We start from the raw sequence: 22,331 nt of genomic DNA, 5'->3' as shown, positions 1-22,331 counted from the left end.
TTTTAGGGAAAATTGGTGAAACCAACTGCAATTTTATAACGAAGAAGATGGATATTTAACTACAAATAGTTTTCAAAAGTAATAGAGTCACAAAATGTTTTCCCTAACTATGAAAAATTACAGTGACATCACCATTAAAGAATAAAAATAATTCAACATTATTTGTTGAATAAATAGACAAAATTTTAGGAGTTTGTGATTTCATTCTTCAACGAGATATTTAAAATGTTTATAAACACCTTGTATCAATTTAAGGTAATTAGTATGTTTTTCCTTTAACAAACTTAAGTAGTTATTAGAGGGTGAAATGACTACTTTTGGAAGAGAGAATAAATATGGAGACATGGCGCAGGAAATTACATGAATACATCATTGGAATCAAGAGGTAAAGAGAGTTTCCCAGATGTCAAATCTGCATACTAATTTTTATACTAGCTGGTCAAGTCAGGAAAGAATGAGCTTAAAAGAGGAAGAGAAAGCTCCATGAGTCCATGAAATGAAAAATTAGTCAAAATTCAGTCTTCTAGTCCAGAGGGCCTCCTTATGGAGTCTCTTCTACTATTTTCTCTTCCCCACTGACATTTAATAATAAACATTTTTACTGATGGACACTCTAAAAGCTACTTGATTAAGCAAAAGATGTTCATATAATCACATTTCTAGTTATTAATGGAGATAATTGCCACTTACCTTCACTGCCTACATTGTCACACATTACCCTTATCCTCATTAGTTAAAAAAAAAAGCCAGGTACACATCTGTGAATGGTATGAGAAATAAGAGGGAAGTGAGAAGTGCACGTTGCTCTGGACTATCAGGTCAGAATTTAAGCAACTCACTTCATGTAGAACAGAACAAACTTGGATAAGACATAAATGTCAAGAAACTTCGATTCTAAAACCTAATCCATAGGGAAAGTATGCAGATTTAAGAACATTCAACACATGAGAGATCAAGATGGTGGAGTGTGAGGACACTGAACCTACCTGCACACCCCACCCCCTGCCCCAATGAATATATCAAAAATACAACTACTTGTTGAGCAACTCTCGCTGAAAATGACCTGGAGACTAGCAGTAATGACTCTTCTACAACAAAGACTGTAGAAAAAGGTCCACATGGAGTCTGGTAGGAAGGGAGGAGAAGATATCTGGTCGGGAGTCGCACACAGAAGAGGAGGGGGTATCACCAGCTTGGAGATCCTCCCTGGGGAGCACGGGGTTCAAGCCACATTCAGGCACCCCAGCCCTGGGGTCCAACACTGGGAAGATGAGCCCCTTAGCTGGTTTGAAAACAAGTGGGGCTTACTGGAGGGCTGTAAGAAACCGAGACTCCGCTCTTGAAGAGTGCATGCACAGACTTGCTTACCCCACCACCACACACACACACACAGCAGAGAGACAGCATATTGGAAACAGCCTGGTGCTTTGGCTGTCTTGCCAGCACACTCCCTAGCCTGCATTGGGCTCCTGCTCCAGCCCTTCTCACTTTGGCACTGCTCTCCACTAGGGCAGGGGCTGCCATTGCCGATGAGAGTGCACACACTTAGAGGGAACGGAGCCCGCACAGACCCTCTGACCAGGGCAGAGGCAGCCATTGCCAGTGCACGTATCCCTGACCACATCTGGAGGGAGGAGAACTAGCCCGATATATCAAGTGAAAACACTACTTTAAAAAGATACATGTACCCTAATGTTCATAGCAGCATTATTTACAATAGCCAAGATACGGAAGCAACCTAAGTGTGTCCATCAACAGATGAATGGATAAAGAAGTGGTATATATATATACAATGAGAATACTACTCAGCCATAAAAAAGAATGAAATTTTGCCATTTTTAACAACATGGATGGATCTGGAAGGTATTATGCTTAGTGAAATAAGTCAGAGAAATACAAATACTGTATGTTTTCACTTACATGTGGAATCTAAAACAAAAAACAAAAAAATGAATGTAACAAAACAGAAACAGACTCACAGATACATAGAACAAACTAGTGGTTACCAGTAGGGAGGGGGTGGGGTGAAGGGCAAGACAGGGGAAGGGGATTAAGATGTATAAGCTACCAGGTATGAAATAAGATACAAGGATATAACATACAGCACAGGGAATATAGCCAGTATTTTATAATAACTTTAAACAGAGTTTAATCTATAAAAATATTGTATCACTATGTTGTATACCTGAAAGTAATATAATACTGTAAACCAACTATATTGCAATTTTAAAAGATAAAGAAAATTTAATACAATAGGTATCATTTCTTGGTTTTAAAGTAAAAGTGTGATTTATGTTATTACTTTTTCACTTTCCAGACTCATAAAAATAAGGTTACTGAACAAATATATATGTATATATGTACATATGGGCAGAAGATTTGATCCTCACTTAAAATCATAACATATCTAAAAGCTATGTAATTTTTTTCTTTAATGAAGCTATTTCCTCTTTTAAGTAGAAAATGACCCTGAGTGATTCTTCAATAAATACATTAATATTTCTTTTGTGATTAGGCTGTAATAAGCACATCACTTTAAAGATATTTATTTATTATACTGTTTGATTTGATTATAGGATATTGAGAATTAAAATGACTACATAATGCTCTAAACATCTAATATGGGGATAGAAAGTTTCAACTGGCAAAAATACGTGATGATTTTGTTTGTTTCACCTGTATCTTTACAATAAAAATAACTTTACTAAATACCACGTGCCAAGTACTATGTTAAAGTTCTCTTTATATTATAACAATTCTAAGAGGTTGGAATTAATATCCCCGTTTTAGAAATGGAGAATTTAGGCTCAGAGAGGTTAAATAACATACCCAAGGGTACACACAGCTATGTAGTGATAGAAACAGGATTTCAACCCAGGTCAAAAACCAACTCCCCTACCCCCTGGTTCTCCTCTTCCTTTCTGATCACTATTCCCATCTCCTTCATTATCTCTAGTAAATGTTCAAGTGCCCCAGCGTTCAATCCTTAGCCCACTATTCAAATTGGTAAAAGTATCCCTATGTGACTGCAGTCAGTTTTACATAATCAAATACCACTTCTTCCCAGTTTCAGACTTGTACCTGTGGGATCACAGGTACCTCACACTGCACTCAACAGTTTTCTCCTGTGTTCCCCATTTCAGTTTCCACTACCCATGAAGTCACCCAAGCTAAAACCCTGAGAGTTGTCCTTGATTGCTTGCTCTCCTTCACATTCCAGCCAAATCACCATGATGTTCTGTCCGTTTTACCTCCCAAATATTTCTTGATCATATTCCTTCTCCTCCACTCTCATGGCTCCCCTCCTGGTTTGAGTCCTCATCTTCCCCTGTCCTTTGACGACGCCTCCTAAATGGGTGCCTTTGTCTCCAATACTGTTCTCCTAAAATTTATCCTCTATATAGCTATATCTAAAGTGAAAATCCAACCACCTGTCCCCTTCAGGCACTTCCAATAACATAGAGACCCACGAGGCCTTACTAGGCCCTTTATGGTCTGGCTCCTGATTATATCTTTGGCTGCATCTTTTACAGTTCCCTGTCCCCTAAATCCAAATGCTGATCTCATCTAAATGCCACCCCCTACCCCCACTCCATTGTCCTTGTTTCCTTTGTCTGGCTAATACCTATGCAGTGTGTAAGGTTTGGCTCAGATATTAGCTCCTCTAAGATGTCTTCCATTACCTGAGTTTAATGCCACTTCTCTGTGATCCCAAAATATACTATACATATTCCTGTCATTGCAACTTTAGCATCTTAATTATTTGTTTCTATATCTGCCTCCTTCACTAAACAGTGATGTCCAGGGACTATAGATAGCATTGTGCCTGGTTGGCACAGATTTTTTGCTAAATTAGTCTCCTTAAATTGGAGAATAAATAAATGATTAAATAAATAAATAAGTGATTGGGTTCAACATATCATTTATCATTATGTAACCTTCAACTAATTATTTAAGCTATTTTGGTCTGAGTGTCCTCATCCATAAATGGGTGCAGTAATTCTGGCCCATCTTCTGATTGGGAGAATAGAAAAATGGATTTTAAATAATATATGCAAAATGTAAAGTATTCTACTAGGCATTTATAAGGCAAGTCAGTCTACTTACACAACAGTCATAAACAAAGCTGTTTTGCTTCATATTTTTGTCTTTTACCTCTCCAATCCATACTCTTAAGTTTATGGTTTCATGAGAGTTCCTTTAGATAATGCCACTTAGGACTCGTATAAATTCACCAGAAATAGTAAACTGGCTTTGAGAAAAAATGCTTAAACTGCTGTTCGTTACTCATTACCTTTCAGAAATTGCTTAATAGCAAATTTATGGGGAAAATACAGCTCATTTCAAGGCAGTATATCTAAATATTTGGAGGAGTTATTTTATTTCTGTGTTATCAACAGTTTTGGATATATTGCACATAATCCAGCTAACTGGCATACCTCACCAAAGAAAAGATTTCAGGGATATTTTACATCCAATAAACAAGTACTATCTGGCTTCCTTGGTGGTGCAGTGGTTAAGAATCTGCCTGCCAATGCAAGGGACACGGGTTCGAGCCCTGGCCCGGGAAGATCCCACATGCCGCGAAACAACTAAGGCCGTGCACCATAACTACTGAGCCTGAGCTCTAGAGCCCTCAAGCCACAACTACTGAGCCCACGTGCCACAACTACTGAAGCTTGCAAGACTAGAGCCCGTGCTCCGCAACAAGAGAAGCCACGACAATGAGAAGCCCGCGCACTGCAACGAAGAGTAGCCCCCGCTCACTGCAACTAGAGAAAGCCCGCGCACAGCAACGAAGACCCAACACAGCCAAAAATAAATAAATAAATAAATAAATTTATAAAAAATAAAAAAATAAACAAGTACTATTGAATATTCTAAAGCAAATGGCCCACTGAAAATTTGTGACGTAGGTAGTTTGCAATTTCCCTCCTTTCATCCAGACCTTGTATGAATTTTATAGGCTTTATTCTACTACTAACCTCTGCATTGTGTCACTTCAGTCAGAATAGAGGGGAGGGGACTTGCCTCACTGTGTGCCTTATCAGATCTATAGTGAATCTGGCAATTCACTTGGCCCTCACCACAACCAGTGCCAACTTGCTACCTTCCAAAGGAGTCCCGAACATAGAAGCACAGGAGTTTACACCTTGCAGCTGGCATCTTTTTATGAGACATTCTAGTGAGGTGAAGAGAGTCTCCCCAAGATTTGTTGAGTTCTAAAATTTTAGCTCTGGCAAGAATTACTGAAGACACCACTAAGAGAATGAGTGCCCTTTAATAGATATTATTATCATTACATAAGTCTTTTATACAAGATACACTACTAATCATTATGTTTTCATAATTCTTAGATGTTGGATAATATGAAAATTATAGTAACTGAACAGGTGTATTGATTATATATGTATTTAAAATAACTTTCCATGTACATATACAGAAGCACATTTATAGTTCTCTACCTTAAAATGAAATAATAGTTATGATATATAAAACTACATTGCATTACAGTCAAATTGTGTTTCAAACATTATCTACTTGTCCATACTACATTTACTCAGACTATAAAGATCTAGAAAAAAATTGAATGATAATAATGTCCCAAAGTTCAACTTATTATTATAATTCCAAAGAAAGCTTAATGCCCCTGCCCCAAGAAAAAATAATTATCTACCATCACTTTGACTAACAGTTAATCTGCCAAAGTTATTCACATGTGTACAACTCGGGGTGGGGGGGTATTCCCCCTCCCAAAGTATTTGAATTACAAAAGGATATACTTTTGCTACACTTTCAGAGACTAATTGCTACATGTTGAGAATATTAATCATATTTTCTTTCCCATTAAATGGGAGGGATGGAGACGGAAGGAGTAAGGAAAGAGCTGATGAGGTGGGAAACCCCACACACAGTATAAATTGTTAAGAAAATATTTTCTGTGTAGCTAATTTATCTATAATGGTCCTCTTCGATGATAACTATTAAGCAGTACTGAGGCAAGAACCAAGATGGACAAAATCAGTGAGATTTCATTGTCCCTTTGAAGGAAAACCAGTAAATTATATCCTTGAAAAACAAAACAGAAAAAAAATAGTGCTTACTTTCTGTTCCTTTTCCGGGCTCGGCTGTAAGCTTCTAAACCTTCTGTTAGTGTCTTCAACTTCTCGGGCTCCACCTGAGTGAAGGCATGAAGACCAAACCACATTACCCAGACCTGCAATTGTTAACAGTGTGTTTATTTTCCTGCTGTACAAGCAGGTGCTGCCCTGGGGGAAGGGAGGCTTAACTCTCACTGCCCTGTCAAATGCTCTGTCCTCACTCCAGCAGAGGTTGATTCTGCGGCTCCCAGGCTGCAACATCAGGGGAAATGAAAGACTGGCTTTCAAAAGTGTCAACATTTTCAAAATAATGTTTTAAGAACAAAACTTGGAATTTAAATAACCTTCATTTCACAAAATCATATCAACAAGAGATCCTGGTTTGCTTTCTGCACTGTCTGATGCTCAGCAATTGCAAAGCTGTATTCCATTAGGGATGAACAAGGGCGGTGGTTAGTGAAGGGGGTGGACTTTGGAGCCAGCAGATGGAAGTCTGAATCCAACCTCCTCACTTTCTAGCATAAATAAAACACTTAAATTTCCTAAGCCTCAGTTTCCTCCTCTTTAAAATGAGGACAGTAATACCTACCTTCCTGCTAGAATCGCTGTGAGAATTAAAATGCAACAAGTCACGCTGAACACTTAGCTAAGCATAGAGCAGCTAGTGTTACTCAGTATGCGTTAGGCTCTGCAGAGGCCAGAGAACGAGTGGGGCACTAAGCTGCACGTAGTCCTTAATGATGTGGGAAGAGGGTGTTGCTACACCTGATGGGCGCGTTCTCTCCCCTGTCCTGCTTCCCCCCGCCAGCCTAGGTTATGTGACGTCTGCCATCTCATCGCCCTGTGCCACTAAATGGTGGCTGGGGGATTAGTGGGGAAGGGGAGGTGCAGCCTTTGCCACCTGCCCCTTATAAACTCTATCATGGTTCTTGAAGCCACTTCTCCTAAGAAAAGCAATTAATAAATAGGAAAAGTTGTATATGAATAAAAACACATTTAGAAAAACACTGCTACTTTAATTGATCTTAAACACAATCTAAGTAGAAACATTACTGCTTGCTGTGTAAATATAGCTTCAAAGTAAGTCCCCCACCATCCCTTAACCCAGTTTTTCCCTCACCCCTACACTACTTTTGTATAAAAATTCAGAGGTTGCCAAAACGCCTAGTGGGTAAGAAAATTTACACTAATAAGCAAGGAAATGATTAACTTTTGTCTTTAAATCTTCCTGACTCATGAACACCATTCATATATAATTTTTCTTGGACCCCTTCAAATCTAGTACACAGTAATGATTAACAAAGGGTCTCCATTATCGTCTGAAAACAAGCACTTCTAATTATTCAATGAGAAAAACAGTCAAATAATGGAAACATTTTCCTTTTCATGACTTCTGTATTTTGTCCCAAAGGATCCAAATGTCTTATATACACACGTTCATTGGGGATACCTAATCTATTGTGCCAGAACAAGAGAGAACTTTGTTCCAGTAACAATTCTACAGGAGTGATGAAGTGTCTTATTGGGATGACTGGAAAAGCTTAAGTAAGATGAATGTATCCATGTGTTGTTGTTTTTTAAAAAAAGGTGCCTGGATACATTTTCACATTTCACATTAGAGATGAGGTTCTATCTTGCATTCACTCACACAAAGAAAGTACGAAAGATATTTCACACATTACATTTATGTAATTTATAGCTAATTCTGCTTATATTTAAATTATTTTCTTGGCAGCAAGGAGAAAGCTCTCCTGTAACATAAACTTCTATTAGACACAAACTGGTGTAGTGAGAGATCGCAGCAGGGATTGATGCAGGCAACAGAAAGCAGATTCACAGTGAAACAAAGCAACACACCACAATGAAAACTTACCCAATTGGTCTTAATTTTAAAAACTAAGTTAGGTTGAACTACTTTTAAAAAATCATCTATTTTTGTTTTTAATTAAGAAATAAGGGGCAGTAAAAGCATTTCTTGTGCATTTATTATGTAGAAGGTACTGTTTTATTATTTAATGCGGTAATAGTGCATACTAGTATTGTTTTGTCATTTTACAGTTGGGACTAAGTGAGTTTAAGCAACATGGCCAGAACTGAAACTCAGATCTGACTCCAAAGCAACCTCTCTCCACCACACCAACTCTAATATACGTTGAAATATACATAATATATATAGGTATATATATAAATATATAAACACACATATATACACACGTAGGTATATATGTATATACACATATACTAAAAAAATTAGGTCAAATTATTTTAAATCCAATTATAGTTTTATAGATATTTAGATGATACTTGCTCAAACTTATCTTCAAAAATTTTTTTATGCTTGGATAATTTTCTGGTGATTTTTTTGAACTAATTCTCTACCATGATTTCTTCATTTAAATATGCCTCTAAGGTTCTATGGTATCTCATAATAAATTACATTATTTATAAAGGATTCAATGACCTTGAAAGAGAAAGCAATGATGGTGCTTTCTGAAACTAAATATAAGTAAGACACACATCACTCTGTATTTCTGAGATGACAAGATCATACATATCCACAAGTAAATGTTTAGTTTATTTGGTTTCACAATTTTAGTACTCTTCTGTATTATGAAATATAATACCTGAAGCGGGTGTGTTTTTTCTGGGGAAATATTCATCTACTTATACAATATTCAAGAAAGTCTTTAAAGATACCTCCCCCCCCCACCAAAGGTATCAGGGAACAACAAAATAAATTCCATCTCTAGTCAAATAGAAATCATATTTAATGATTTAATGAATACTCCCTCATAAATTACTTAGCTAACTTGTAAATGAAGAAAGTACTGGGAATCAAATACATAAATATAACATTAAAAAGATTAAACACATACATATTTTAAAATAAAACTTACACTGAAGGAGCAAGTAATTTCAGACACTATTTTAATCTGTAATTTCATAATCTTATATTCCTGTATATCCCAAAGGCAGAAGCTCCGTAAGTTGATTCCTATCTTGGTGAGAAATTGGGGGAGAACTTTATAATGTATCTTTACCGATAATCTGCCAACATATTCTCATTCTAACAGTGACGATGCTAACGGTAATGGCTATCATGGTATAACTCTGCACGTATGTCATTCTAGAATTAGAAAAAGATACCCAGAACTTATATGTATTTATAGTACATATATTACCTCATGTATCAATATACACATATGTTGAATCCTAAATCTCTTCTTTCATTCATCCAGATTCTTTAGATATAATAATTCTTTGACATAAATAGTCCTGTAGTCTGTTCCGTAGGGTTAGAAACATACCCATAGAGCCAGACATTATTATATGGTGGAAGTTTGAGTTTTCTGAACAACTCTGAAGCTCTGGTTGCTTATTCTGTTCAAAAGGCACGTATTAAACATTTGGTAATTTAATTAAGTTTGATCTGGGGTCAGCACAGTAGCATGCAGTGTATCTCAGAAGTAAGTCTATGACAAAAGGAGACACAAACATTTCAGAGAGCCAAAGTGACCCTCTGAAAGCGAGGTATAGTATGTATTAGAAGAACCTGGACCAAAGATCCTAGATCACTTTTGAATAGAGCCAGTTAACTAGAGAAGATGTCAAAATTCCCCCACAGGTTTTAATCCCTGATAACAGGATTAAATCTCTTGGTGATTACTTTGCTGGTACTTAGTGCTGAGGCAAAGCTGTCACACAAAGGTCAAAGGATAGAGCAGAGCCACGTCACAGATTTCATAACAGAGATAGAACAGCTGACCTCAATCGCCCCTTTTCATTCTTCACTTCCCATCCCATTTATACAGCGTCATCAGCTCCTGTTTTTGGGGGAATGGTATCATGCAAAGAGTACTAAGCTTAGAGTTAGGAGATGAGGGTTGGGGCCTGGTTTAACTGCTTGTGACTTGTGCCCTTAGGAATGCCACTTCCCTGAGCTCCAAATGGAAATAATTGTGCACATCTTTATGGAGAGGATCTAAAAAGATTATAAATAGGAAGGTGCTTTATAATCACCAAAGCAGTCTTTCCCAAAGTGCCACTGGTGGCATGTGAAATTGTTTTAGGTGGAATATGGACAGACCTTTAATCATTTTTAATAGTTATATACCCATATAAATTTATATTAGAAAAATACGAAAACATTATACCTATGATTTCACATATATCTTAGAATAAGACTAGAAGTTATTTTTAAAGTAGCTTGAATAGTGCCTACATAATACGTGCCAAAAATATTTGTTGAATGAATAAATAAATGAGTAAATGAATTTAAAAAAAAATGTTAACTAATAGTACAGGTAACACGTGACTTGAGCTGAAGTCTGGGAAATGCAGTTCTGAAGCAATAAGCAAATAGGAGGCATTTATTAGGTTTGTTGTTATCAAATATTTATTAAATAGTAACTATTTTAATAGTAACTATTTTAATCTTCAAGCTGAAAGTGTCTTGCTAACTTAAGTGCAGTATTTCAACAGTTTTGCAAGCATGGGTATTAATGATAAACAAATAATTTGGGGTAAAAAGTTGACTCACCTGTGACAGAAAGGATGAATCTAATTTTCCAACAATAGTACTTTAGGAAAAATCCATAAAGTGAATCACAATTTTTTTCAAAGGGACTAAGCAAATCCACATTATTACAGTTTTAGTCAGTGGCACTATCTGAGGCTTTTTCTTGGCTTCCTTTCCTCTTCAGTTCAGATAGCAGCGTTTTTAAGTACTAGAGAACTATACACTAGGACTAGAGTAAATCTATTCTAAATATGACAATATATTTCATATAGATCCATAAGACATATAGAATTAAATGTTTTGAATAAACTTGTACTTCTAAGGATACACTGTTTAAAAGTCCATATAACAGAAGCATGTATTTGCCTCATACCTGAGGTTTCATTTGCTACTAACCATATGAGAACCGTATTGACAAGCTCAAGAACCCTGTGCTTGGTCTCAGTTATCTACGAATGGAGACAGTCCTCCTTTTCCTCTTTAATCTTTCTCAGAAAAAAAAAAAAGTTCATGGTATTCCACAATTTACTAAAGTTTACCTAAGCTTTGTACTCAGTTTAGTCTTTTCCCTAATATTCATATTTTTGGTGTTACCTAGTTTTTCATTTTTATTACCTTTCAAATTCTGATCAGGCACTGACTTTGCTTGCCTGGATTTTATCTTGCTTATGCCTTTTCAAAAACTATTTTGCTCCTTTTTCAAAAAGATTCTGTTGCTACAGAGCATTGATTGCCCCAGCCACCCCACCAGCCAAAATGCAGCCCAAATATTGTGGATATTGATTGGGTATAGAGAAAATAATTCATTTCCAGAAGTGGTTAAGAAAATATATAAGGCAAAGGGAATACACAAAGAACACTTTCAACAGAGAATGATAGTACCAAAGAATATAAATAGTTAACACTGATAATCAAGCCCAGAAAGAATGTTCTTCAAAGTAACAGTGTTTAAACCTCACAGGAGGGTATACGTCCCAAATTTAGTTCCCAGGCTCAATTTCTTAAGTTACACATCCCCAGAATGCCACTGTAAGCTATCTCTGGTTTTGCTCCATACCATCAAAACGTGAGTGCATGTGATACTGAACTGACGTACAGAAAGTGTCTCAAAAAAAAATTCGGCATGAGTTTTAATAATGATGAGTTCTTTCTGTTTTGAACTACCATTCAGAGAGCTACTTTAATCTCTACCTGTCAAATATAACCATATGGAAAAAAGTCAAAGTGTGAGTCTAGAGAATGAGCACCCTACCCATTGCTTTTAAAAAAGTCTTCATTTAACCAGGTGATGTTGAACCAACATGTAGAACTTTTCTAGGTAATCACGAGATGTCTCTACCTGTCCAACAACAACAAACATTTCACTGAAAGGAAACATTTTGGTGCCAATATAGAAATAAATTCTTTCCTAAATTTGGCTTGAGTCAGAACACACATCAAATGTAAGAACAATGAAATATGAAGACCAATGGGACAGTGTGCAAAAAGAGTAAAAATAATCTACTCAGAAAAAAATAAGAATTTTATTTTTTGATTATTGATAGTCAATCCTTTTAGGCTAATGTAAGATCAAAGGTGGTGGATGATAATTACAAAATATATCTTAGGAAAAAAAAGAGCACTTTTTCCTGTTTTAAAATAGTTATTGAAATAAATACATAAAGATAACCATTACCCCCCATAGTTGCACAGGCTTAAAATGTTTGTACATCATAGTGTATAGGTATAACGCCAGTGGAAGCCATTTTCCTTTCCAAGAATTCCTTAATACGGTGCCAAGATCTGGCAGTACATTTCTCCAGCCATGACTCAGCACTGAGGTCTTATTCTTGGCCACTAAATCTGAAACTATAAAGGGTTCATGGTGCACAGAGAAGCTTGTACCACTTCTTTAGAAAAAGTATAAATATCTTCTAGATTGTACTTTGTTACAAACTGATAGTCAAAGGAAAAAATGAATTAGTAAGGAGATACACCACTTCCTGAATGGTGTTATATAAGGCACATAACATCCTTCGGTGCTGTCACATAGTTTCAATGTTGGGACAGTATTATATATAGGGGTGATTCAGCGCAACTTTTCACAGACTGTTAAAAATCTCTACTAATTAATATTGTTGAGTGTTTTGGGGGTAGGAAGGTAGAGGAAGAAAGTCTGAGTTTATAGTGTTTAGAAACATTGAGGAGAGGGGGACTTTCAAGTTCATTCAACAAACTAAGAGCTTTAAAATGCTTCCAAGTAGAACTCCTGCTTAAAATGAACAGCTAATAGGAATTTATAATCAGATATGCCAATTTGTATGCAACGTCCTGAGGTTCATAAAAAATAGTTATAAACTATTTCATTCATTAAATATGTTATTATTATCCTTTCACCCCCAACCTGGTTAGTAAGTCATTTTTACACAGATAATGCATAGGTAAACAATAATGAAGGTCAAATGACCAAAATTCCATAATGGTGGAATCCAAATTCCTAAGGTTGTTTAATACAGTGCTTGCTTTGGCAGCACATATACATAAGGTTGTTTAATATAGACAACAGAGAGGAGGAGGCTAATTTTTACTGAGCCTCTTTTGTGTACCATCTATTTATGGTAATGCATTTAATTCTTAAACATCATTCTGAGTAGGGATTAATATTCCCACTTGAGCAGTGAGGAGATTTCAGCTCTGGAGATTAATATACCCGTTCAGGACCATTTAGGGAACTGGCAGAGGTGCGTTTAAGCTCACACAAGAATGCCCGAAGCCCAGACCTCTTTTTGCCACACCTGGCTTTCTCTCTAGTTCTCCAAGGACTGTGTTCACACAGTATTTGATATTTAGAAATCATACCTCCTAGAAAGGAATCTCAGAAATCGCAGGACATTTCTAATGCATTATTAGTAATTCTGCTACATTTAACACCCCGCGGAAGATTAAAAATGTCTTTCTAAAATCATAAGCTGACCAAGTCATTTACTATTATGACAAACAGTTGGCTAAAGTATCAGGTTATGGACAACTTGGAGATCTCAGCGCCTGTTCCAATCACAGCCCTGACCTCTCAGTCCAGAGACCACTCATGCAACCTGAAAACATGAGAGGTGCCTGGCTTGCTCTGAACTAGTAACCTGCAATCGTGTTCATTAATTATTATTATTTTTTTCTACTTTGCCTTCTTCCAAAAAGGATTTGAAGTGACTTGCTGAGAACAAAGATTGTAACAGAAAACAAATGATAGGTTTGTGAGATGTGAGGGACAGGAGGAGGTAAGATAATAAATCTATTCTAAAACTGGAGTTAACACAGATTTTATCTGGTGGGATCTGACAGGATCTTGGATTAAGTTACATACTTGGGTGGACACAGAAATACTAGTATGAAAACCTGAGAGGCTAAGAAGGTTTTAAATAATCATGTGTAAGAAAACCGTTTAGCAAACCTTTTCTTTCGAGATACTACAGAGACACATACTGGGGAAAATGGTCCCATATTCCACATCAGCAAGACGGAATTAATAAGATTTTACTATAATAAACAAATAGTTTATGAAGTCAGTCTCTGTCTTCCCCTCTTGACTTTATTAAAATGTCAGGCAGTATATGGAAGGAAACCTAATACACTGCTTACCTTTCTAAAAGCAGAAGTTTAGTTATAAACGCGGAAGACTTTATCCAATATTGTGAGGACTAAGGAGTTCTGTGTAAATAAAATTTACATCATAATTGGTTCACAACTTTAAACCAATCTTACTGTAAAACATGTTTTATAGGAGATCTTTTCAAATAGATCATGCTTTGTCTTACACAGATATTAACCATAGTTTAATCTTTTCTATGTGGACCAGGATCACCAGGACATCAGGCAGAGGACATTTGGCTTGAAGTCAGAGAGATCTGTGTTTGAAATTTCACCTTTCCTGGTATTATAAACTGAGAACAGGGTTTGGCTAGCTGGGCATCATGAAATAAGGTATGAGGAAGCCCTTCGTTTGGTGAACTACAGGGGGAAAAAAAAGGGTCTGTGAAATAGCACTTTGTTTTTTTATGTGCAAAAGTGAGGTAGGTCCTGAAAAGACCAGAGGTTTTTAAAATGTTAAGTGCCCTAGAGCTTTTAAGGCTGTTATACCTTGCTTTTTAATGACAGATAAATATTTCATGTGTTATCATTAATATTTTATTATAAATTTTCAGTTTTTCGCCTCTAAATGTTTGCTTTCAATTACTTTTTCTGATTTACCAGAAGTATTTTTAGTGTATCTTGATATCAAGATTTTGATATCAAAGTTTTGAGAATGCAAAATTACAATGTCAGACAATGGGAGGGGGGATATTTGAATTTACAGAAACAATTTTATGCTCTCTATTAGGAATTCACCTATTGTCTATAATAAAGAAGAAGAATCTGGATTTTTGAAACACTTATTTTATAGTGACTGAAAATCAGTTGAGTATTTAAATAAAGTAAAATAAATGTTTCTTGGACTCTTAGATAATGATTTTTTTTTTTAAGTGCATCTCCTTAAACATCAGTGAGGAACTCAGATCTCAGGAGTTTGCTAACACAGACTAAGCAGAAGATTAGGACCACTGTTTAATGTGAAATGTGTTGAAAGTACATGCCTTTATTCTCCTGAGGACATAAAAAGATATTTAGACAAGTCATTTAGGACAGGAAGAATGTTTCCAGGAAAGGGAGGCCATAATCTTTTCCTTAGTTAAGCTTTTTTTGGTAAAATGGCACACAAAAAAGACTTGGTTTCATCTGCACAGAGATTATAAAACAGTTTAATGTCTACATCTTGTATGTGTAGCAGTTCTGTTTATATCATAAAAGCCCAGTTTTGCTGTTTCTAATTATATTTTGAATAAACTGTCAAAAATATTTAGGTTTATCAACCTAAAGAATGATTGTCTGGTCTCAGAGAGATTAGAGAATAAAATGTTTTGTGAATAGGAGTATGGAATTCATTTTCTTATCAAAGGTAGAAACATTATGCCCAGAGTGTATCCTGACAAGTATATATTAGGCATTATAAGCAATGGATTTAAGGACCTCCCGGTCATTTGGAGAAAGACAATCCTTTTACTGTGCTGGGAGGAATGCTTTTGGTTTCCTTTGCCATGAAACCTAAATGCCAGTGGAGGTTTGAGCAGAGTTGAAAGAGCTTTATACAATATACTCTTTAAGAGAATAATATATACCTGTGAGAGGAATTTTATTTCCTAAGGAGATGAAAAATTACATGTTTCTTCATCATATGTGGGGAATGTACATTATTATCTCCTCCTGCTCGGATATAAATTTTTTCTGTCTACTTTAAACATGCTGCATATTTCTTGCCTAGTGAGTCAATTCCACCAATTGTGAGGGGGAAAAAGAAGCTCAGAAGACCCCTACTAATTTCTTCTAAATTGAATGGTAGTTTCATGGAGAAGTTTTCATTTAATTTATGTGATCAGATTGTGTTAAGTAGAACCAGACTACGGGGTTAAACATTTCCATATGTTATAAAGACCCAGAACGTTTCCTGAAAGGAGACTCCATTCTGAACTCAGATGTTACCTGCTGCTTCCAGAAATGGCTGCAACTCCACCCCAGTTTTACCCTCTCGCCAGCTCTATGTGTCACATGTCAGCATATGGGAGAGATGCAGTCCCCTGGCACTTCTTGCTGCCTGGGAGGACCCCTACCTCTGCCACACTGCTGGTTTCCAACAACCACCGTATTTTTTTTTTTCTCCCATCATTGCCAGTTGCCTTCATTCTCTGTGTATGAATGAAGAATTAGGTACATGCAAGGAAGGAAGGCAAAGTTAACAAAATTCTGGAAATCTAGTTCCTGGGTTAGAGCCACCCTGAGCCCTAGTGGGATCTACAAATGCTTCACAACTCACCCCTTGACGATATGACATTTTGGTGACTACAACCATCCCCTCTTCATTTTATGCTCCAGAAGTTTCTGAGACCTCAATGAGTCATGAAGAATCCAAAGTGATGATAACAAAAAATAATAATTGATATCTGAACAAAGGTTAGTATTTGACAATGGATAAAGATTGGTATACCTTCCCTTCCTCGGGGCTTTGTTGACAAGAACTGTGAACGTCGTCTTCTCTTACTAATTTTCCAGGCCAGGAAGTCAGTCCTTTGATTTGGCCCCAGACCAAGTCGCCAACGTTGAACGTCCTTGGCCTATAATGTATCAATTCATTTGAAGAAGGGGAGTCTGGATTCCTTAGGTCATCTTCACTACTAATGCTTTTAGCGTCTGAAGGGCTAGGTACACACCCGTTAATGCTTTTGGCATTAAAGTCTCCATTGTAATGGATGTAGTCTTTGACCAGAGAACTTTCCAAACTATTTGAGGAGCTTGGAGATTGCTCCTCTAGGACCAGGTCTTGCTTTGTGGTGCTCAGCAGCTCTCCAAAGCCCCGACTCTGTCGAGGTCTGTTCCCATTGATGTGTGTACATCTTTCCACAGTGTTCTCTAGTCTCTCCTTAAAACTCATCATAGTTCTTTTGTAGTTATTATACCTGAAATTTTCCTCCAGAATTTTATCCCCTTGACAGTTTCTTGGTGGTAACAGTATTGGGTGCTGTTCCCCAGGCAGAAATGGCAGTGTAGAGACATTGTTGGGTCTTTCGTGACAAGGACTATTGTGGATATGGCCTGGATGATCTAAAAATTCCTCACACTTCCACCTGTTTCGCTCCCCTCCAGGGCTTTGCTCCCCATCCCACTGTTTTTTAGATGTGTGGCAACTTGCCGACTTGAAATATTCAAACCCATCTCCTTCGTTTGAGTTTTTCCCATGGTCCAGATTGCTGGGCAGCCGAGCCCCTCTTACACTTCTCAGCCTACCATCATGATCAACACTGCCCATGTTTCGTCCATGAATGACCGCACTGACAGCACTGGGGAGACTTAATGGGTCACCAATTGAAGCAGTGAAGGCACTCATGGCACTCAGAGCTGGAATGGGGCTGATCTGAGTTGTACTGTTGACTGCAGTGGTGATGACAACCTGCATTCCTTTGCTGGCTGCATCAACAACTGCTTTGTAAATAGCATCTATGGAAGCATCACCTTGGCCACCCACAACGAGGCCATCCTTCACCTGTTGACCAAGAGATGGGTCAATCCGCGATTGCAACTCACAAGATGTATCTTGGAAAGGTGGAAGTGTAGTGTTTGGATTTTCGGGAAGTGCTGTGAGCCCCGGCTGAGTGCTTATTCTTTTGTTTAGGAGAGTTGCATCTTCCTGCATTCTCACCTTAAAGAAATAGACAGGAAGCAGTGAGAGAGAGAGAAAAAAATATTCAAGTCCTTAAAGAGAAAGACCATAATTTTAAGATTTACCAGAAGACAAACAAATATAACAAGGAAGGCAATATAAAGAAAGAACAAGACTCAAAAATGAAATTAAAAGTCACTCTGTATAGAAAGGCTTATGTCTTGATTATATTTGGGTACTGTTTCTTTGATTGAAACATGTAACAGATTTAAAAAAAAAATCATCATTACTAAACACTCTCTAGGAAAATTAAAGTTGAGGTGGTTGGATACAAAATGTTTCCAGGTGATGACTCCATGTTTTTAGTGTCATTACAGGTTTTGCAACTTGGAATTCAAAGAGAGAAACAAGTCTGTCACCAGCACTGCTCAAATTAAAAAGGAAAGCAGATTTAAAAATGATTTCTAACTCACTGATATTTCTACTGATGTAAGTGCAATACAAGATAAAACAAAACAAAAAACATATATCCCTTTCTTAACAATAAACTATTTCTGATATGACACTAAATTTTTGAAGTCTTTAAATAGGGTAGTAATGCCTACTCTTGAACCTTACCCGGTCACTGCCTGAGGGACACCCCCATGTTGCCAACAGTGACAATGGCTCACTACAGAGGTGATGCTTAATTGGGAAGAGGTGAAGGGAGGGAATGCCCGCCAGAGAAGAATATCAATACTCAGGACAGGAATGATGAGTGCAATTTGAAAAAGCCCACAGGTTATTCTAATTTCACCAACCTCAGCTAAGAATTGCTGCTATAGACCCTTGATACTTTGGATTTTTTCCCCCACAGTGATCACTCCCTCCCTGTCTTTATATCCTTTCCTACTAAACCAGAACCTGGGATCTATCAGCACATAACTACTCTCATGCCATTCTCCCCTTGTCTACACCTACCAGATAAAATCCCAATCTTGGATCAATTTAACTCCCTACCTTATATATCTATATGTACAGAAGGATGCTGAGTATCTATCCACAGGAACTTATGGCTTCCAACCACAGCTGGGGGCTTATGTTCCCATCAATCCTATGATTCTCTGGTTAGGTATCACTCCCTCTCACAACTATTCAGATATTTATCCACTTCCTCAAGCCAGCTGCTATACTATATCCCACACTATTCTTAGTAAATGACCTTACTTAGAGATAATGAAGTTCACAGGTTAAGAATTCTCACAATTCTTATACTCTGCTATTCCCTGCCTTCTGGCAGCACACACTTCGCTGCAATATATGTGTCCCTGATCCTGTCCTGCTTCCCAGTGTAAGAGGAGCCCCTTCTACTCTCCGAGTCGTCCTCCATTCATGCTCTGGATCCCAAGCCTCTCCTCAGAGATCTTGCCTTATCTGTTACCCCTTCTCTTCTTTATGTTCAATCTCTTCCACTTCTTTTTTGTCTCTTTCCTTTAGCGTTCAATATGTGCGTGGCTTCCATATTTTAAAAGTTTGCATTCAACCTACGCCCGCCTTGGGGCACTACCTTGTTTCTCGTATGTTCTTCATAGTTAAGTTTTTGAAAGTTTTTGAAAGAGTAATCCATACTCTTTCTTTTTTCATCCTTACATTCATTGCAGTCTGGTTCCTGCTCCCACAACTCCACCAAAACTGCATTCCACCAAGTCACTGGTGATGCTCTAACTGCTAAATCTAATGGAGTCCCTTCAGGCTTTATCTACCTATTTACTCAATGACATGGTTGAGCACATCCTCTTTCCTTCTAAATTCTTTTATTATATAAGACATATATGAACATTTTCTCATTGTCAAAAAAGAGAAAAGCTTTCATCACTTCCCCACCCAAATCTGTACTTTTGCATGCCACTCTGATGCCATTTCTTTCTCAGAAGTAATCAATGTTCGAGTGCATCCTTGCAGACTTGTTTTTAATACCTTAAGGTGTGTAGGTGTATATCTAGTTTCCCTTCTTTCTTCCATTCCTTCCTTTCTTCCTGCCTTATTTCTTTCTTTCACATAAATGGTATTGTATTTTAGTATTGTTCTATAATACTACAGTATTGGAGCTCTGTAATCTTGTGGATCTTCTATATCAGATTATATAAATCTACCTAATCTTGTAAACTACTAGATAGATGGATATAGCATAACATATTTTACTATTTCCCTCCTGATGGTTGCTTAAGTGGTTTCTAATTTTTGACGCCACAAATCAAGTTGTAATGAACGTTCTAGACCGTGCCCTTTTGTTCACATTTGAAGATTTCTCTAAAATAGATACATAAAAGTTGAACTTCTGGGTCAAAGAAGGTGTGCGTATATATGTGTATATATGTATATGTATGTATATATATATATATATTTCTTTTTTTAAAATGCTGAACTATCAAATTACCCTCCAAAAGGACTATATCAGCATACAACCAGATCAACAATATATCTGAAAGAATACATTTTCCCATGCCTCTGTCAGCAAGGGATATCATCAATCTGATGAACACAGTAATGTTGTAATTTATATAACTCTGATTATTCTTTTCATGTTTATTACTAATTATTATTTAATTTTCTCTGAATTGTCTGTTCATTTCTATTTCTCATTTTTCTAATCAATTATCTTTTTTCTTCCTAATTTGTAGGGGCTTTAAAAATATTATGAATGGTAATTATTTGCTATTATTATGCAAGTATTTTCTGCCAGGTTGCCATCTGTCTTCAACTTCGTTTAGAATACCTTTGGTCATACAGATTTTAAAGTTTTATGTATTCAACTCTGTTACCTCTTTTCTTTTTGACTTCTTGGTTTTGTGTCTTGCTGAAAGAGCCTTCTCTACCCCAAGATTATTTTAAAATCTTCTATATTTTTTTCATGTATTTATTTAGTGTTACTCTTTCCATCCAGCTCCTTAATCTACCACGAATTTATTCAGTTTGTAGAACTAGAAGAAGACCATGTGGCTGAAGCCAGGGAGAGAGTGGTGAGAGCTGGGGCTGGAGAGTGAGGCAGGGTAAGCATGTTAAGGATGTGGATTTTAATCAGTGGAGCAATGGGAAACCACAAAAGGGCTTAACAGGGTAACATGATCAGTTTTTACTAACAGCTCCAAAAGGACCAGTGAGATGCTTCAGACAAAATAAAATGCTTCACACAAAAAACTGGAATGTTTAACAATATTCATTATTGAGAAATAATAGTAAGTAAAGGTGAAAAGGTACATAACCACCTTCTTTCGTCTCTTCCCCCCCAATTAAGTAAAACAAGTAATAAATATTGTTTTCTACTAAAGTAACCCAGGGAAGGAGAGTACCTGAAAGTTCTGAAACAGACAAGCCATGGGGTTATTGTTAGCTGGGCAAGGAATTGTGGACTGTCCTTGAAAAGCCTGGAGATTCTGGTACCCCTGAAGAAGCTGCTGCTGTTGCTGATTTGGAGGAAACATCTGATTGTTGTTTAACAGCGACTGTAGATGAGTCAGTTGATGGTTATTCAAAGTACTGTTTATTGAGGACATGTCACCTATAGTTTGAAAAACATAAAATATAAGTCAATGTGATTCTTTGGAGGTCCTATGCCTATCTTTGTTGAGGATTCCTAAAACAAAAACTAAAAACTAGACTTAACATGGTAATTCTTTTTTTTTTTCTCCTCAAAGTCTTACTAAGTGGTAAGGAAAGAGTAGTTTTATTATTTAATTTCATCTTTCATAATTAGTGTTTTGATTTTGTATCATGGAGAGACGAGTTAAGTCTTTTGTCTATCCACTAGCCAATCCTTATATATTGATTTTCAGTGTTATAGAATTCCTTGAAACCATTTTTGTTAGAGCAACTACAATTAAAAGTTAAAATTAGTCCTAATTGCTTTAGCAAGCATAAGTATTTGACAAGATAGTTAAAACAAGTGGGTCTGATCAGGCCTGTTTACAAAATTTAGTTCTCAAGCCACAGTCATCAATAAATACCATCAAATAAAATCAGATTTGGTCTAGAAATACGTATTTTGTTTTTGTTTGTTTTAATATGTATTTTTTATACAAAATATGTATTTTGAATTTTGGTTACCTAAAACTAAAATTGTAAAGAAAGCTAATAATACAAAAGGATTCACTGTCACAGTCATTAAAAATAAATATTATATAATCAGATAGGATTAGTTAATAACTACATTTATATTCAAAATTCAAAATTAACTTGTTTTGAAATTACACTGAAATTATTTTGAGGATAACGTCATAGAAATTGCCCTATAGCTTGAAATCTGTAAATCTGTAATGCTTTGTAGGTTACTTAACTACATTGATTTGACTGCCAAATAGAACTAATTAAACTTTTTTGTAAAGGTGTCCATGAAATCTGGAAACATATTTTTTTAAGATACTGAAGATACCCTTGACAATATCATGTATATTTGCCTATGTTTCCAGACTTTATGGACATCATCTCTATACTTTATATTACAGTTACTCAC

General features: G+C 36.6%; 1 protein-coding gene across 13 annotated transcripts in view; it reads right to left on the bottom strand.

The window, feature by feature from the left end:
* Window positions 1-22,331, bottom strand: part of MBD5 (methyl-CpG binding domain protein 5) — a 405,271-nt gene that overhangs the window by 6,453 nt on the left and 376,487 nt on the right. For all 13 annotated transcript variants that reach the window (XM_057551289.1, XM_057551283.1, XM_057551288.1 and 10 more), the window contains 3 exons: window positions 21,172-21,380; window positions 16,673-17,881; window positions 6,105-6,178 (listed from right to left, as the gene is read on the bottom strand). In XM_057551289.1, coding sequence (XP_057407272.1) covers window positions 6,105-6,178; window positions 16,673-17,881; window positions 21,172-21,380 — 1,492 coding nt within the window. The remainder of the gene's footprint in view (window positions 1-6,104; window positions 6,179-16,672; window positions 17,882-21,171; window positions 21,381-22,331) is intronic.

Source organism: Balaenoptera acutorostrata, chromosome 8 (genome assembly GCF_949987535.1).
Source record: "Balaenoptera acutorostrata chromosome 8, mBalAcu1.1, whole genome shotgun sequence".
NCBI classification, from domain to species: Eukaryota; Metazoa; Chordata; class Mammalia; order Artiodactyla; family Balaenopteridae; genus Balaenoptera; species Balaenoptera acutorostrata.
This window is presented reverse-complemented; position numbering and strand designations above follow the sequence as displayed.